The 13,562-nt window shown below is 41.5% G+C and overlaps 1 protein-coding gene across 3 annotated transcripts in view; it reads left to right on the top strand.

Annotated features, from left to right (window-relative positions):
- Nucleotides 1-13,553, top strand: part of LOC121621788 (AT-rich interactive domain-containing protein 3B-like) — a 52,464-nt gene extending 38,911 nt beyond the window's left edge. For 2 of the 3 annotated variants that reach the window (XM_041958585.1, XM_041958500.1), the window contains exons 5-9: nt 4,747-4,930; nt 6,492-6,751; nt 8,151-8,423; nt 8,874-8,966; nt 9,202-13,553. In XM_041958585.1, the coding sequence (XP_041814519.1) occupies nt 4,747-4,930; nt 6,492-6,751; nt 8,151-8,423; nt 8,874-8,966; nt 9,202-9,398 (1,007 nt within the window). In that variant the 3' untranslated portion in view covers nt 9,399-13,553. The remainder of the gene's footprint in view (nt 1-4,746; nt 4,931-6,491; nt 6,752-8,150; nt 8,424-8,873; nt 8,967-9,201) is intronic. The other variant, XR_006007663.1, reaches the window with a different exon arrangement.
- Nucleotides 13,554-13,562: the final 9 nt, after the last annotated feature.

Here is a 13,562-nt window from a genome sequence, read left to right as displayed (position 1 = left end):
TTATCCTTCCTTCCTTCTTCCCTTCCCTCCTAAAGGTCGCAAAAGTTGTCTTCTTTCTCTTTCTCACCCTTTTTCATTTCCGCTCATCTCTCTCTCTTCCTTTCTCCACCCCGCTGGTTTTCTGGGTTTTTCTGTCTTATGCTCTCTTTGCACTGGCATTCATGTCACTAGTCTGAGTCTAAAAAGTAGAATAATCATTTAAATTGATCACCAGTATTAAAGCTACCAAAGATCGTGAGAGGATGTGGTGTGTCCTCTTCTCCCTCGCTCTTTTTTTTCACTGTATATGCTAGTGAAACCTCAAACCAGCCAATGCTCATTCAGTGAAAAATTAATTTCCTGTGTGTTGTCCGCTGGAAGGCTGTCACTCTGTCACTCTGTCACTTAATTATTTAAAAAATGCCCATCATGTGAAGTCAGCAATATGGAATTTACCACTACTGGCGTCAGGGGCACCCGATTGATTTATTATAGAGGCCCTTTAATGCGAACAGCTGTTTCCTACTAAAAATAGGTCAGGGGTCAGATAAAATGACCTTGTTCTTTTTTTTCCCTTTTTTTTGCCCTCACATTTAGATCGAAAGCTGGATGTGAGGCGGGAAATGTTAATGTTTGATTCAGATGGACAGTGTGTCTTTGTTAAGTCTGTTTGATTTGCTCAATGCATGGGCCAATATTAGTAATTATTACAAATTGTCTATGGTCTGATCAGTGTCTCAGCATATTACAGCTAAAAGGCTTTTTACTTGATCACCTATTTTTACTATATAATTAAGTTTGCAAAAACATTTTTATTACCATTCCAGTGTGTGTCAATGGAGGGGTTTATTTTCCCATGGTGTAAATGCTGTAAAGAATTTCTGCCATGCTGGGAAATCATCACAGGCTTGAAATTCAACAACTATAAAGATATAGATTATCTGCACAACAATATTGGCTATTTGACCTAATATCAAACACTCTCCAAAGGTGTTACCCCTGAGAAGTCTGTACTTGTCAAACCCTTTTTTCTCATCTGTCTGACTCTATATCCCTTATCATCTGAAGTCTAGCCGTTTGAAGACTAGCCGTGTGGCTCTTGTGTTCCCTGTGGAAGTTGGAGGAAAGACTTAGGGAGTGGTTCAGGGGCCCTCAGCCACGGCACTTCCCACCAGAGTGACCTCTGACCCCTGGTGCCATTAATCACTAGGCTCCTGATGGCCCTGTCCCTGGGGGAAAATCAGTCCGGGGCAAAGGATGATGGGAGGTGAAGCCTGCAGCCAATTACAGATTGGCTCAGAGCGGCCGAGTGGACAAATCAGGGCTTTACAGAGAGATGAAATACCCAGTAGTTGCCTACTTGAGGCCTCCGTGGCCTAACACAATGAAGTGTACAGTATGGTATTGTTGCTGATCATGATATCTCTAATTAGCAATAAGGCTGAAGTGGGAATAATTTTAACAGCAGAATAGAGTGTGCGTTAAGGGGACTGAGTCAGAGGAGTTATGTTGCTGTGATCAAAAGCAATGTTTTGGACTGGCCTAATTAAGCCTGTTAGAGCTAAATGTCTGCAGGGGTGGAAATGGAGCAGATGTTGGACTCCAAAGGCAGGCGGCACATTGATTCTCTCAAATTAGGGAACTCTCTGGCTAACTGGCCAAGTGTTGCTAATGTGGTTTTAGTCAATTACAGTATTACCAAAGGTGCTTTCCCAGCACCTTCATATGGGGTCGGGCCATGTGGAAATGTGAAACCTGGCTGATGTCAAGTGTTGACTAATTAATGCTGTTTTAGGTTTCAAAACCTTCTCTGGTTCACTTAGGATGTTATTTTTATTTATTTATTTATTTTTAGCTATTTGGTTTTCTCTCATATACACACTACACTACACTACTACTACACTCAGCTGCAGTCCTGTCTGAATGTTGCCCTGTCTGTTGTTTAGCTGGCTTTGTGTGGGTATGTTCTCTGAAAGTAGTTCCTTGTAAATATGTTAAATCTGATCTGATTCGACAGCAGATACTAATAAAGGAGTGGATAAAAGCATAGGTGTGAATTAAAGCCTAACTAACTGCTGGCCTGTCACTATGGGCCCAGTGCTGTTGTGTCTCATTTGTTGTGCTCTCATTGTTCACATTCGGGCCAGTATGAAAACATGGCTTCCTGCTGACCTGCAGTTTAATTCACACATCAATAACCCCTGGCTGATCTCTGACCCCTCTAGTTGTACTAATTGTTTGATGCAGGATTGATGTCCAACGCTGCATTAAATAACAGACAAGTTGCTGGCAGCAAAGCATTCCTGGTGCTTTGATCCACTGCGCGTTCTGGAAATGTTGCTACTGTCCAGAGGTCACTGCCATCTGTAGTGCATTTAGTTTATTATACTACCTCAGAATAAAGTTTACTTTCTTCTCAGTGTGATAAAAATGTGATAAACAAATTTGCAAACTAAAGGAGAGTAGGACCTTTTTAAAATGTTACATTTATTGAATAGTTGCCTATAACAATCTTACAGTACTGGTTATGATTTATATACACATCTATATATTACTATATGTATTGTTACAACTGATTTTGAAAAGACATATCAATACATGTCTACATTGAAATAACTCCAGTTTGAAAATAGCTTCCATTTACTGTTAAGTAAAAGACAATGAATGTGCGTTTGGAAGAATTAATGCTAATTTAATTTAATTTATTGGAATACAAATGAAAGTACAGACCTGATTTTTAACCTGAGATTTACAGAGATTAAACAATAAATAAATGTCGCTCTCCTCTCGCTCTGTACATAGCTAATCCAAATGATCTCTGAAGGAAGGCTTGGCAAACATCCTTTTGTTTTGCTAATTGTTAATTGGCTCTGCAGATGAGAGATTCTGCAGCTTTAACAAGCTGAACAATACTAACCACATACAGTGTGCTGTGGTACTTTCATTTTACAGAGTGAAAGGAGATTTTACAGGTACAGTATATTTAGAGGGCTATACTTATTGTATATTATTTTGTTTTTTATTTAAATTTAAATCTATTTTCTACTTTAATTACTTCATTAGGTGCACCAGTACCATCTGATGGAGTCAAATGCAATCATAGTCTTTTTCAATCTTGATTTACATGAATGGAGGCAAACATTAGAAACTCGACAAAGGTTGGATTTTTTTGCAGGAACGTTGTAGTGGATTCAGTTAGATTGTAAAAGTGTATCAAACAAGCTGGTTCCACTGTGCATATTGTATTCCTACTTATATTTCTGCCTTGTGTGTCTTATCCTGGCAACCTCTAATTACTTGCAGGTCTGTGTTTGAACGTATAGACCCTGGCAGTAGGTTTCTATTCTGTTTTGCCTGCAACCCATAAAAATTGTACTCGCATCACATTGTTGCAATGTTGCAACATGCAGACTGAGGAGACAGTGGTGGCGGATAATTGTTGTTCAATATCGCAGCCTTAGTGGCTTTTCCAACTCTTGTGTAGGGAGCCACTGCTCCATAATGACATGTATATTAACAGATTATAATTCTCTCCCACCTTACAAAATCCCATATTTGTTATGGAGTGATTTTCAGTGAACAGAACAGTAGAGAACGCTTTAGTTCCCACACCACCACCATTACAACCAGCATTAAGTAGTGCACTTAGCAGGTCAGAGCCATACACAGAGCCATGCTCTGCGGTGCTGCCACACCTTCCTGATCTCTGCACTTATGTAGGTCCATGTGTTCACCTAGGCCCCTTGCACATGGCTTTAAGACATGTTGCTAACTTAAGAAAATGAATCAGGGCTAATCTTCATGGCCTGATCACACTGCTATTTTACAGAGTCATTAATGAGTCTGATTCCAGGTTAAGCGCAGCCTGTGGAGGGGCTGAAGGATTGGCTGGCATTAGCTGTGAGGGCAAATCTGTACGACTCCCCTGCGCTGGGCCCGACAGCACTAACAGCAGAGGGGTGTGGATTTGCTTAGTACAATCCTCTAAATAAGCTTCATTATAGTGGCCTATCCAGGAGCCCCCCACCCACCGCTGCCCATGGATTAGCAGGTCGTCACAATCCTTAGTCCCCTCCTCCTGCTCCATGCTTACACTGTTGCACATTGCACTTTTTGATTCTGTTGCATACTGTGACCCACCCCCTCCTCCCTCTTCGTTGTCTTCCCCCCGCCTCCTCCCCACACGCTCCCTGCAAGCTTCACTGCAGATAAGCTGCTGACAAGATTAATGCATCTGTATCAAAAGTCTAGAGCCGCTTTGCTTTGTGTTGTTTGCGAATCTCCTTTTCCAGGTCAAGCCAGATTGCCTTAACTGGGCTAATATGTTTTCAAGCCAAATTTAACAGGCGTGCAGGCAACAGGCCTGCCACCCTTTTTTTTATCAGCATCCTGACAGCACTTAGATCAGCATCTAGAGGTCACAAAATGATCCTGGGTTTCAGCATTGATTGGTGAATGAATTAATGCATAATGTAGAATTCATACTGCCTTGCCATTTTCACAGTAGCAACTTTAAATGCATTTTCTTCTGTGATAGGTGCTAAAGTGTTTCAGCAGGGATGCACACAAGAGAAATTGTCAGTAGTATGGCTCCCACTCCCATTGGGAACGTCCATGTTGAAAATGTATGCACATCTGATACACAGATGCACATTGAAATATATTCATCCACCATAAAGCATTCATTGTGTGTCATTAACCTAATTCGATTGAGACGTATGATTTGTAATGTATTGATTTACTTTATGATGCTCCTCTCGTCCATAGGAACCCCAGTCAATCGTATCCCCATCATGGCCAAGCAGGTTCTGGATTTGTACATGCTTTACAAGCTGGTGACAGAGAAGGGAGGCCTGGTGGAGGTTATCAACAAGAAGATATGGAGGGAAATCACAAAGGGACTCAACCTGCCTACCTCCATCACCAGTGCAGCATTCACCCTGCGCACACAGTAAGTCTTTGTATCCGTGTCACAAAACAAAATTAATTTCCCTGGCTGTAAAAGCTATAAATAGACTCTTTACACCCAGATACCCAGTCTGTGTAATGTAAATCTTATATAAACTGATTTCATGTGGAGGAGCTAAATAAAGACACTCAAATGTGCGACTTCTCAGCTGGAAACAAACATCTTCCTTATGCCATGAAACATGGGTTATATGAGGAAATGGTATGAGGGTGAATGTCAATATTAACCCATGCCTGTGTGTTTACTCACATGCAAGTTTGTTTCTTCTACTAGGCCACCTTCCCTTTTCACATTCAATCCCTCCATCTATTACATCACACATAGAGCCCATTGATTCCCATAGATTTATTGACATGATTTGGGTCAGAGTTCACAGTGACTAAGATAGGGCTTGACTGACAGCTCGTATGCCGAGCCTCGACTAAAACTCTCCAATTCTCTTGATGGAGATCCTTCAGTAGATGTAACACCTCTCTATCCTGTCCACTAGTAGGGTGCCCTAATGAACCTTTATGTATTTTTAATGTTGTGTAGCATTGCTCCGCTAGCTCTATATAATGGACACTGCTCTTAGCTCCTTATTGATCCTTGGTGCCTCTATTCCACCATTATGCAGCATGCACAGTACTGTATGTTGTTATGGGATGGAAAAGATGAGCTGTGACTGTGCATACTTGTAGAGCTCTTGTGATGCACGTATATTCAACATGTAACATTTTCATTTTGAGCATATGTATGCATGTAAGCAGGTGTCAGACAGGGTTTTTACATGTGTGATTTTGCATGAAGGACTTCAGACAGACAGACAGAGTCACTGTGACAGTAGTGTTTGGGACAAAATCAAAGACAGTTCTTCATAGAAATTTATGCTTTTATCCAAAATTCAATCTAAACACTTACTTATAGTGAAACTGGCATGAGAATAAATTATTGTAGCGATGTAACAAATCAACTTCTATGGCCGAATGGTAATGTTTTCTCACCGAAAGGAAAAACTGTGACAATGACCTCTGTCGTCTCACTGCACCTTCATTCAATCTGCTCTGACAATAACCGAAATAAATTATCATCAGGACACCACATCTTATATCATTGATTCACCGACAATAAGACAACCTTGGTTCAAATTTGGGATTGAGTAGAGGAGAAATCTGATTACGTATTCACTGCAAACAGAGGTTTTACAGCAAGCAGTTCACTGTGGTACATGTAAATGCAGTCTCAGATTTTCTGCCTAAACTGTATTTTGAATGTTAATTCAATAACTGTTCAACTATAAAAACATTTTGAAGACATAGATTTCTGTGCTTCAATTGAAAGTGACAGCCAATATAATGTTTAGAATTAAAAGGATTTGACAGTATTTATGCCAAAACATTATAAAGGCTTTGATTTTGATTCCAGTGTAACTGGCTGGGGTAGTCATGCTGGATTAATCTGATAATCCAGTTCCCTTAATAATGATGCTAATAACAATGCCATGTGAATTTGTCTTTGGTGATCTGATGTATTGTTTTGTGTATGTGTGCTTTTTCCTCTTAAGGTACATGAAATACCTGTACCCATATGAGTGCGAGAGGAAAGGCCTCAGCTCCCCAGGTGAGCTTCAGGCTGCCATCGACAGTAACCGACGTGAGGGTCGTCGTCCGAGCTACAGCAGCAGCCTCTTCCGCTTCTCTCCCTCTCCCAGCACAGCTCCCCACATCCTCTCACCTCCCAAGATGCACCTTTCAGCTCTGGGGGCAGGGACCTCAGTGGCCCTCAACGGCCTGCAGGCCTCACCAGGACCCTCTCTGAAGAAAGGTAGGAACCATACAGTCAACAACCAGACACATAATCAGACAAAGATTGACCTTCATGTACAAAACTAATAAAAATGTTCATTTGTTTTTACTTGAAGAAACAGAAACCGTATTACTTACACAATTCTTGTATTTCTTAGTATAATATATATAGTATAATGTATTTTCTGAAAATAATCACAATGCTTCATGACAGCAAGCAGAGTAGGCTTATCTTTATTCCACAAATAGGAATGTGGGAAAAGTTTACCTTGTAAACCAAGCCTGCCTGCAAGTCAACACAGCCCTCAGATGCACATGTTTGTATCTATGATAGATGAAGAAGGGTGTTGCTGGAAAAAATGAGCATATATGCTCAGAAACCTTTCACTGGTATGATGGTGGTTATATTAAACTGAGTAAATGTTTACTCCAGAGACTGTAGCCTCTCTACCCTGGCTAGACTGAACTGGAGTGTTCCAGTTAGATGTGCTGAGACTTGTGCTTGACGTATTTCTAGGCAAACAGTGCCCTCTGTCGCAAGTTAGAAAAACTACAACCAGCCTTAGCAATGGATAAACAAAGCTATGGTTTCAGTTAACTTTCAGTATTTGCATGATTACAAAGGATTTAAAAGAAAAATTAGTTTTCCTCAGAGCATCTGCTCCTTCATTGACATGTGTGTGTATCTGTGTGAGACTCGTTGTTTGTGTGTGTACATGTAGGAATGTTGGTGTGAGACATTTGTGTATTACACAAGTTCTCACAAGAAGTCCGTTTCTTCCCTCCACTGTATCCCACTATCAGTGTGTGTGTGGATGTCAAGTGTTTTTATGTGACTTTGTGAGTGTGTGCATGCCTGGATGGGTGTGTAGTCCATCCAGGTGTTTAAGACTCATGTGTCAACCAATTTTGCCTTAGGCTGCTGAGAGTCCTCACCTTTACTACTGATTAATAACATGGTTCCCACGCTGGGGGGACACTTTATGAACTTTGAAGTCTTCAGTCCACCTCAGTAGTAGTAGTTAATGATAGCGGTCATTACCCTGCTGTCTTATCTGATGTCACTTTGTCTTGGCTGGAATATGACTCTGCTGTGCACCCTGACAGTCTCCATGGTTTGGCGTTTGCTTTGTGTGTTCATGTAGGACAGCACATGGTTTGACTCACCAAGTCAATATGGACGTGTAATTGCTTTGCATGCCCATAACAGCATTTTTTTATTAGTTGTTATTTAATCAGCCAATCTCAAAGTGGAGTTCTGGTAACCAGCAAGGGTTTTAGAAGTAGTTTTCTAGGGGACCATCAGCTTGATAAAGAATGGTGTCATTTAGCTAGAAATATTACCAAGCAGAGAGTGCTTCAAGGATAATTTGGGAAAAATCCAGATTAAACCAACCCTCCATTTCTCTTTCTGTCAGATGACTTGACCCCTTCCATCATGGCAGCAAGACCCTCTATGGCGCTGGCCCTGGGTCATCAGCAGGTTGCAGGTTTGGCAAGAGCCGCCACGCTGGAGCAGCTGAGAGAAAAGCTGGAGACTGGCGGAGGAGAGGGACCAGAGAGGAAGATGGCCCGCTTGGCTGAAGAGCAGCAGCGCCTGATGCAGCAGGCTTTCCAACACAACCTGCTGGCCATGGCTTCCCAAATGCCCATGAACCTGCGCCTGGGCGCCCCCACCATCACCACCAGAGGTCAGTGCTGCCAAGTTTGTCTAAATACTGTCAGAGGAATCTACACATGACGCAAATTCAGTGCATTTGCATACAGTCAGAACACCACATTTATGCCACATTTATGTATGAACATTTTTCCCCAAATGGGAAAGAACAAACTAACTGAAAGTAACCTCCACTGTTTATTAAATGATCTACTGAAAAATAGTCTCACTGACAGCGACTGTGATCAACCAACAACCTTTCATGTCAAAGTTAAAATAAAATCCCACAAATGTTTACAGAAATAAAATACAAAATAACTGATTGTAGAAGTATTCAGCCATTTGAAATCAGTGTTGGTGCCGATTCAAATTGGTAGCAATTTGGCAGCAGGTTTATTTCGAAGCCCACCAGCTAAATGTATTAATGTTTGGATAATGAATACTGCAAAAAAATCCTCACTGCACTGTTACTCTGTTCCTTCAGATGAGAAGCAGCAGGACATGTCTCTGAGCATCTCAACCAATGGAAATGCCAGCATCACTGTCTCAGTGGAGGTCAACGGCACAATCTACTCAGGTTTGTATGGGGAGGGTTATCAAATGTTAAATAATCCTTGATACATGGTAATGATGTGGTAAATGTTGACGTCCATCTGTTCAGCCTAATGCTGATTTTCAAGTTCAGGAGATTGAAGACTTACAGCCTCCATCCCGTTTGATTTTTATTTGTCAGGTTATTTATGTCACTTTCTGTGCCTAAAAATGTGACCTTTACCCTTTTGTTGATAAAGAGGCCTTCCCTTTTCCTACAGGAACCCTGTTTGCCCAGAAGTCTGGAGGGGCCCCTGGGCCTGCTGTGTCAGCTGTTGCTGCTTCTTCAGCCTCCCCTGCTGGAACCAGCTCTAGCTATGGCTTCTCTGCACCCCTGGCTCAGACCCTCAGCCCCACGTCCTCCTCCTCCTCCAAGGGTCCCGGCTCGGCTGAGCCCACCCCCAGCGGGTCACCCTAACTCAGGCTGCCCTTTGTACCGGTTCCCCAGGCCTCTCTTCCACCGGGAGGCCCAGCAAGAATATACAGTAGAATGAGAAACCGATATGAATAACAAAGTGTTGCACAACAAATACCTCATCAACCCTGTCAACCTCTTGGCTGTCCAATCATTAACACAGAGCCCAAGAATATTATGACAACACGTGCCCAAATGCACAGCTATGCATTTTATTCAACATACAAACACGTGCACACACTACACTACAAACACACACACACACACAATTTTACATGTACAAACACACAATCTACACACACATGCATTTGTTAATCCTAATATACATGCTAAACACAATCAGCTCAGCCAAAACCCACTGACAGGCGTAGTCACAACTGAACTTGAAAAGTTTTATCTTAGGACATTTTGTTTGTTTGTTGCCATTTTGTTGTCTTCTTGATTTTGTGTTTTAGAATGATTTTATTTTTAGTTTTTCTCTTTTTACATACCTCAAATCAAGTAACCTGCAGTGGTGTCTTTACCTCAGGAGCTCTAGTATATTTAACCTGAATCAACTTTATTTTTGTATTCTTTTTGACCTAGTTGCAATCAGGGGAAGTCGGGTAACTCTCACCAGTGGAACCTCATGTACAGAGCACCCACCTCAGTGACAGGCCTCCAACCCGGGCCGCTCAGGTGTCTTGAACACGTTGTAGACTCTTGCTGAACTCAAACTGGTGAATGGTCATATGCTGTAGATCAGCACATTAAAAACCTAATTACACAATCATCAAATAATGTCGAGTCCATTAGAATGGTTGGAGGGCTAAAGATGTACACAAGCCTCCCAAAATATGGACGAGATTTCACCAGACTGTAAACTCTCATTAGCAATGCACAGGATTTTTATGTCCACCTAAAATTAAACTTATTTCAGGTCCGCACAGGCTGTCTTTAAACACGTAGCGCACAAAGTTGGGGGGAAAAGCAACTCTAATCCACCCACTGCAAGCCTAGCAGACCCTGAGCTCACTTCTCCACCCCGGCTTCCGTCTATGATACAGAGAAGGTAGTGCAGAATCAGGTTTGAGTCTGTTGTTCCCTATTTTGCTCGTGCACCCTTCCTCCAGCTGCAGCCACAGAGCTGAAAGTCAGTCCCATGGCGTAGTCGTCAATGCATGGTTCTCAGACCTCACACTGGCCTCTCTGCTCTGGAGGGCGTCTCTCTCAGGAAACAATGTGACAACTGCAAGGAATCACTGTTAATTTAAAGAAGAAAAAAAAGGACTCATACCTGAAGAATGCATAACTCTACATGACTCTTCAAGAATACCTCATCAGACTCTCTCAAAAGGAGAGCTACACTACATACCTCATACGGCTGAGAAGCTATCGAGACTTGACGCCCCAATCCGAGATGGAAATCCTACCGGAACTGACATGAACATACCGACACACTGCTGGTTTTGGGGACAAACAGAACTGGGATGGGCTTGCTATCTCTCTCCTCCTGCATTTACTTGTAGAATTTGCGTTATGCTTGCTTCCTTTTTCTTTATTTTTCTTGGGGGGTTCCTCAAGTTGTTGTCTGAGAAGAGTGATTTATCTGCATTTTTTTCAGGGAAGAGGAAAATAATAGTTGGTTCCTCACTGGCACGTGTAGATTTGTAGGATTGTTAACAGGTTTCAAGGTCACAGGGGTCAAAAAATTTCAAATCAAACGACCATGTTAACCTTACATTGACTGCGAGTACCTGAACCGCAGTTATAGGTCTTATTTCACGACAGCGGCAAAATGATATGCATGTGTACAATCATGTGACCAGTGTTTTAACATCTTAATCTTCTGGTTCACGTAAGCCTCTGGTTATTGCACAGCTAGATACCAAAGACTAGCCAGGTTGCTTCTTTTGATCGATCCCTCCTACAATCCGGCCCACGCGTGCTGTTGTGCACAGCAAGGCAGTTCAAGGCCTGTTCTGGACTGCAAAAAAATTATGTATCCAAGCTCATTGAATCTGATTTTGAGGGGTGTTTTTTTCCTAAAGCAAATGAAAATATCTTTAGGTGAGGTGAGGTGAATTCCCTTGTTTCACAATTTACAGCATGACTTGATTATTGGAAAGTTAAAATGGAAATAAGTCAATTTAAGATCATTACATGACATGTACAGTCAAACAGTTTTCTTACATATTCGAGTCTTGTTATCCAGAATCCAGTAGCCCCAGTTGCTGTGGCTTTCCTGAGCTGTCTCCCTAATTTAATCTTTTACACTTATGGGCTCTTGGGGCTGGGTGTTAACACAACTCCACATTTGGAAGCAGGCCCCCTTAGTCTGGCCCTTTTACTCAAGCACCCTCTTCCTGATAATCCAGAAACGGATGGATTATCCCTCCAATTGTAAGGTATTTTTCTCCCTTTAAAGTGAATTTTTAGCATTTTGAAATACCACAAAGGATGAAAATGAATTTTCTAGCTTTATCTGTGTTGAATGTGAGGCATTTTAACTGTTTAGAAACCTCTTTAAACCCAGTGTGATCTGAGGTGGGCAGCCTTGTTGCTTTTATTAGACCGTACTTTAGCCATTAAGTGTCAGGTTTTGCAGACGTTTTGCAGTGTAGATCACAGCTGAGGCTTTGAGGACGGTGCCGAATGTTTGGTATACCGTTCAAAATCCTGTATGACACATAATTGTATTTTATAAAGGTGAGAACTGTAGATGCTGCCTTAAAGTAGTTGCTGGTGAGATCCCAGTGCAGGTTTCACGACTCAACTGACTGGGAAAATGTCTTTCTCTTCAAAAAGAGTAATCACTTTTTATTTTGCTAAGCAATTCAATCAGACGTTAGACACCAGTTGTCTATCACGCTGTTGAGTTAACAACTGAGTTTTGCTATTTATTTCTGTTTTTCTTTTGTCCCGGTGGACCTTGTTTTTGGTAACACTTGAGTTTAATCATTCAGGCTGTGTTACCAAAACATTTTCCTGCTTCGAAGTCCAAGCTTTCTGTTTCATGTGCTTAGTCTAAGCAATGACTGTTTAATAGTGTAGCTTCACTGCCTTTGTATGTTTCTGTGTGTGTGTGTGTGTGTGTGTGTGTGTGTGTGCGCGTGCAGGTTCAGTGAATACAGTATGTGGTTGCTGTTCCTCCATGTCCACCCCACATGGAGGAACAGCAACCACATACTCTACATACCACGTCTACATACACTGTAATATCATTCAGAATACTGCAGGTGGAGCCACTGACATGTCTATTGCTCACACACAAGTTTTAATGAAATCTTTTAAAATCTTTACTTCTATGTCGAAGGTTCCCTCTAACATTAGCCTCCATTTTGTTCACTGGGAACTGGCCATTACACCCACAGTCATTTTCTGCTGTAGTTTTTTTAGGGAGTTGAACATGTTGATGGTTGGCTATTACATTATACAGTATATATGATGAGCTGTTCCTGCAAGTAAGTGTGCGTGTGCGTGCATGTGTGCGTGTGCGTGTGTTTGCGTGTCTATTAGAGACCGCCCCTACCTCGTCATACCACAATACCTCAGGGCAGTGGGCTGCAGTCACTGTTGCGTTCGATGTTGAAGCTCCGTTGAGGGACGAGTACTGACGAAAGCTGTGGTCACTTCGCTGAATGCTACTTTGGTTTTGGTGTTGCATTTTTGTATTTTTGTCGTCAGTAACTGCAGGCAAGGTCTCGTCGCTCAGGAAGATGTGAAGTTGGAAGTCTGCAGAACCCTTTGTCTCTCAGATGATTTTGGAGTTAATTCAGTTTTAATTTGTTTAAAAATTAACCTGATCTGTGTGAAAACAGGCGCATATGCAAGTGGTTATCGAATACCTCATTTATCAATTTTATGTTGTTTTTGGCTTGTACAATGCTCCGTATATTAATTCAACTGTGGGGTTTGTGCATATTTTTGTACTGTTATTATTATTATGGACATGATAATAATGATATTACTGATATTATAGTTTTCTCTTTGATTAAAGCAAACAAAAAATAGGACAAAACTCATGAATGCTTGTAAAAACTGGTTTGTGCTGATTGTATTTAAGAGGAGCACTTTTCCAAAGTGGTTTTCACACATTCAGTTTTGTTCATATTAGTAATATAAAGATATGGTTCTCAGGGCTTTAAACTTGTATGTCATGATAAAGTTTTACTTTGTATCTTATTT

The sequence above is a fragment of the Chelmon rostratus genome, chromosome 1, assembly GCF_017976325.1.
Source record: "Chelmon rostratus isolate fCheRos1 chromosome 1, fCheRos1.pri, whole genome shotgun sequence".
Classification (NCBI taxonomy): Eukaryota; Metazoa; Chordata; class Actinopteri; order Chaetodontiformes; family Chaetodontidae; genus Chelmon; species Chelmon rostratus.
This window is presented reverse-complemented; position numbering and strand designations above follow the sequence as displayed.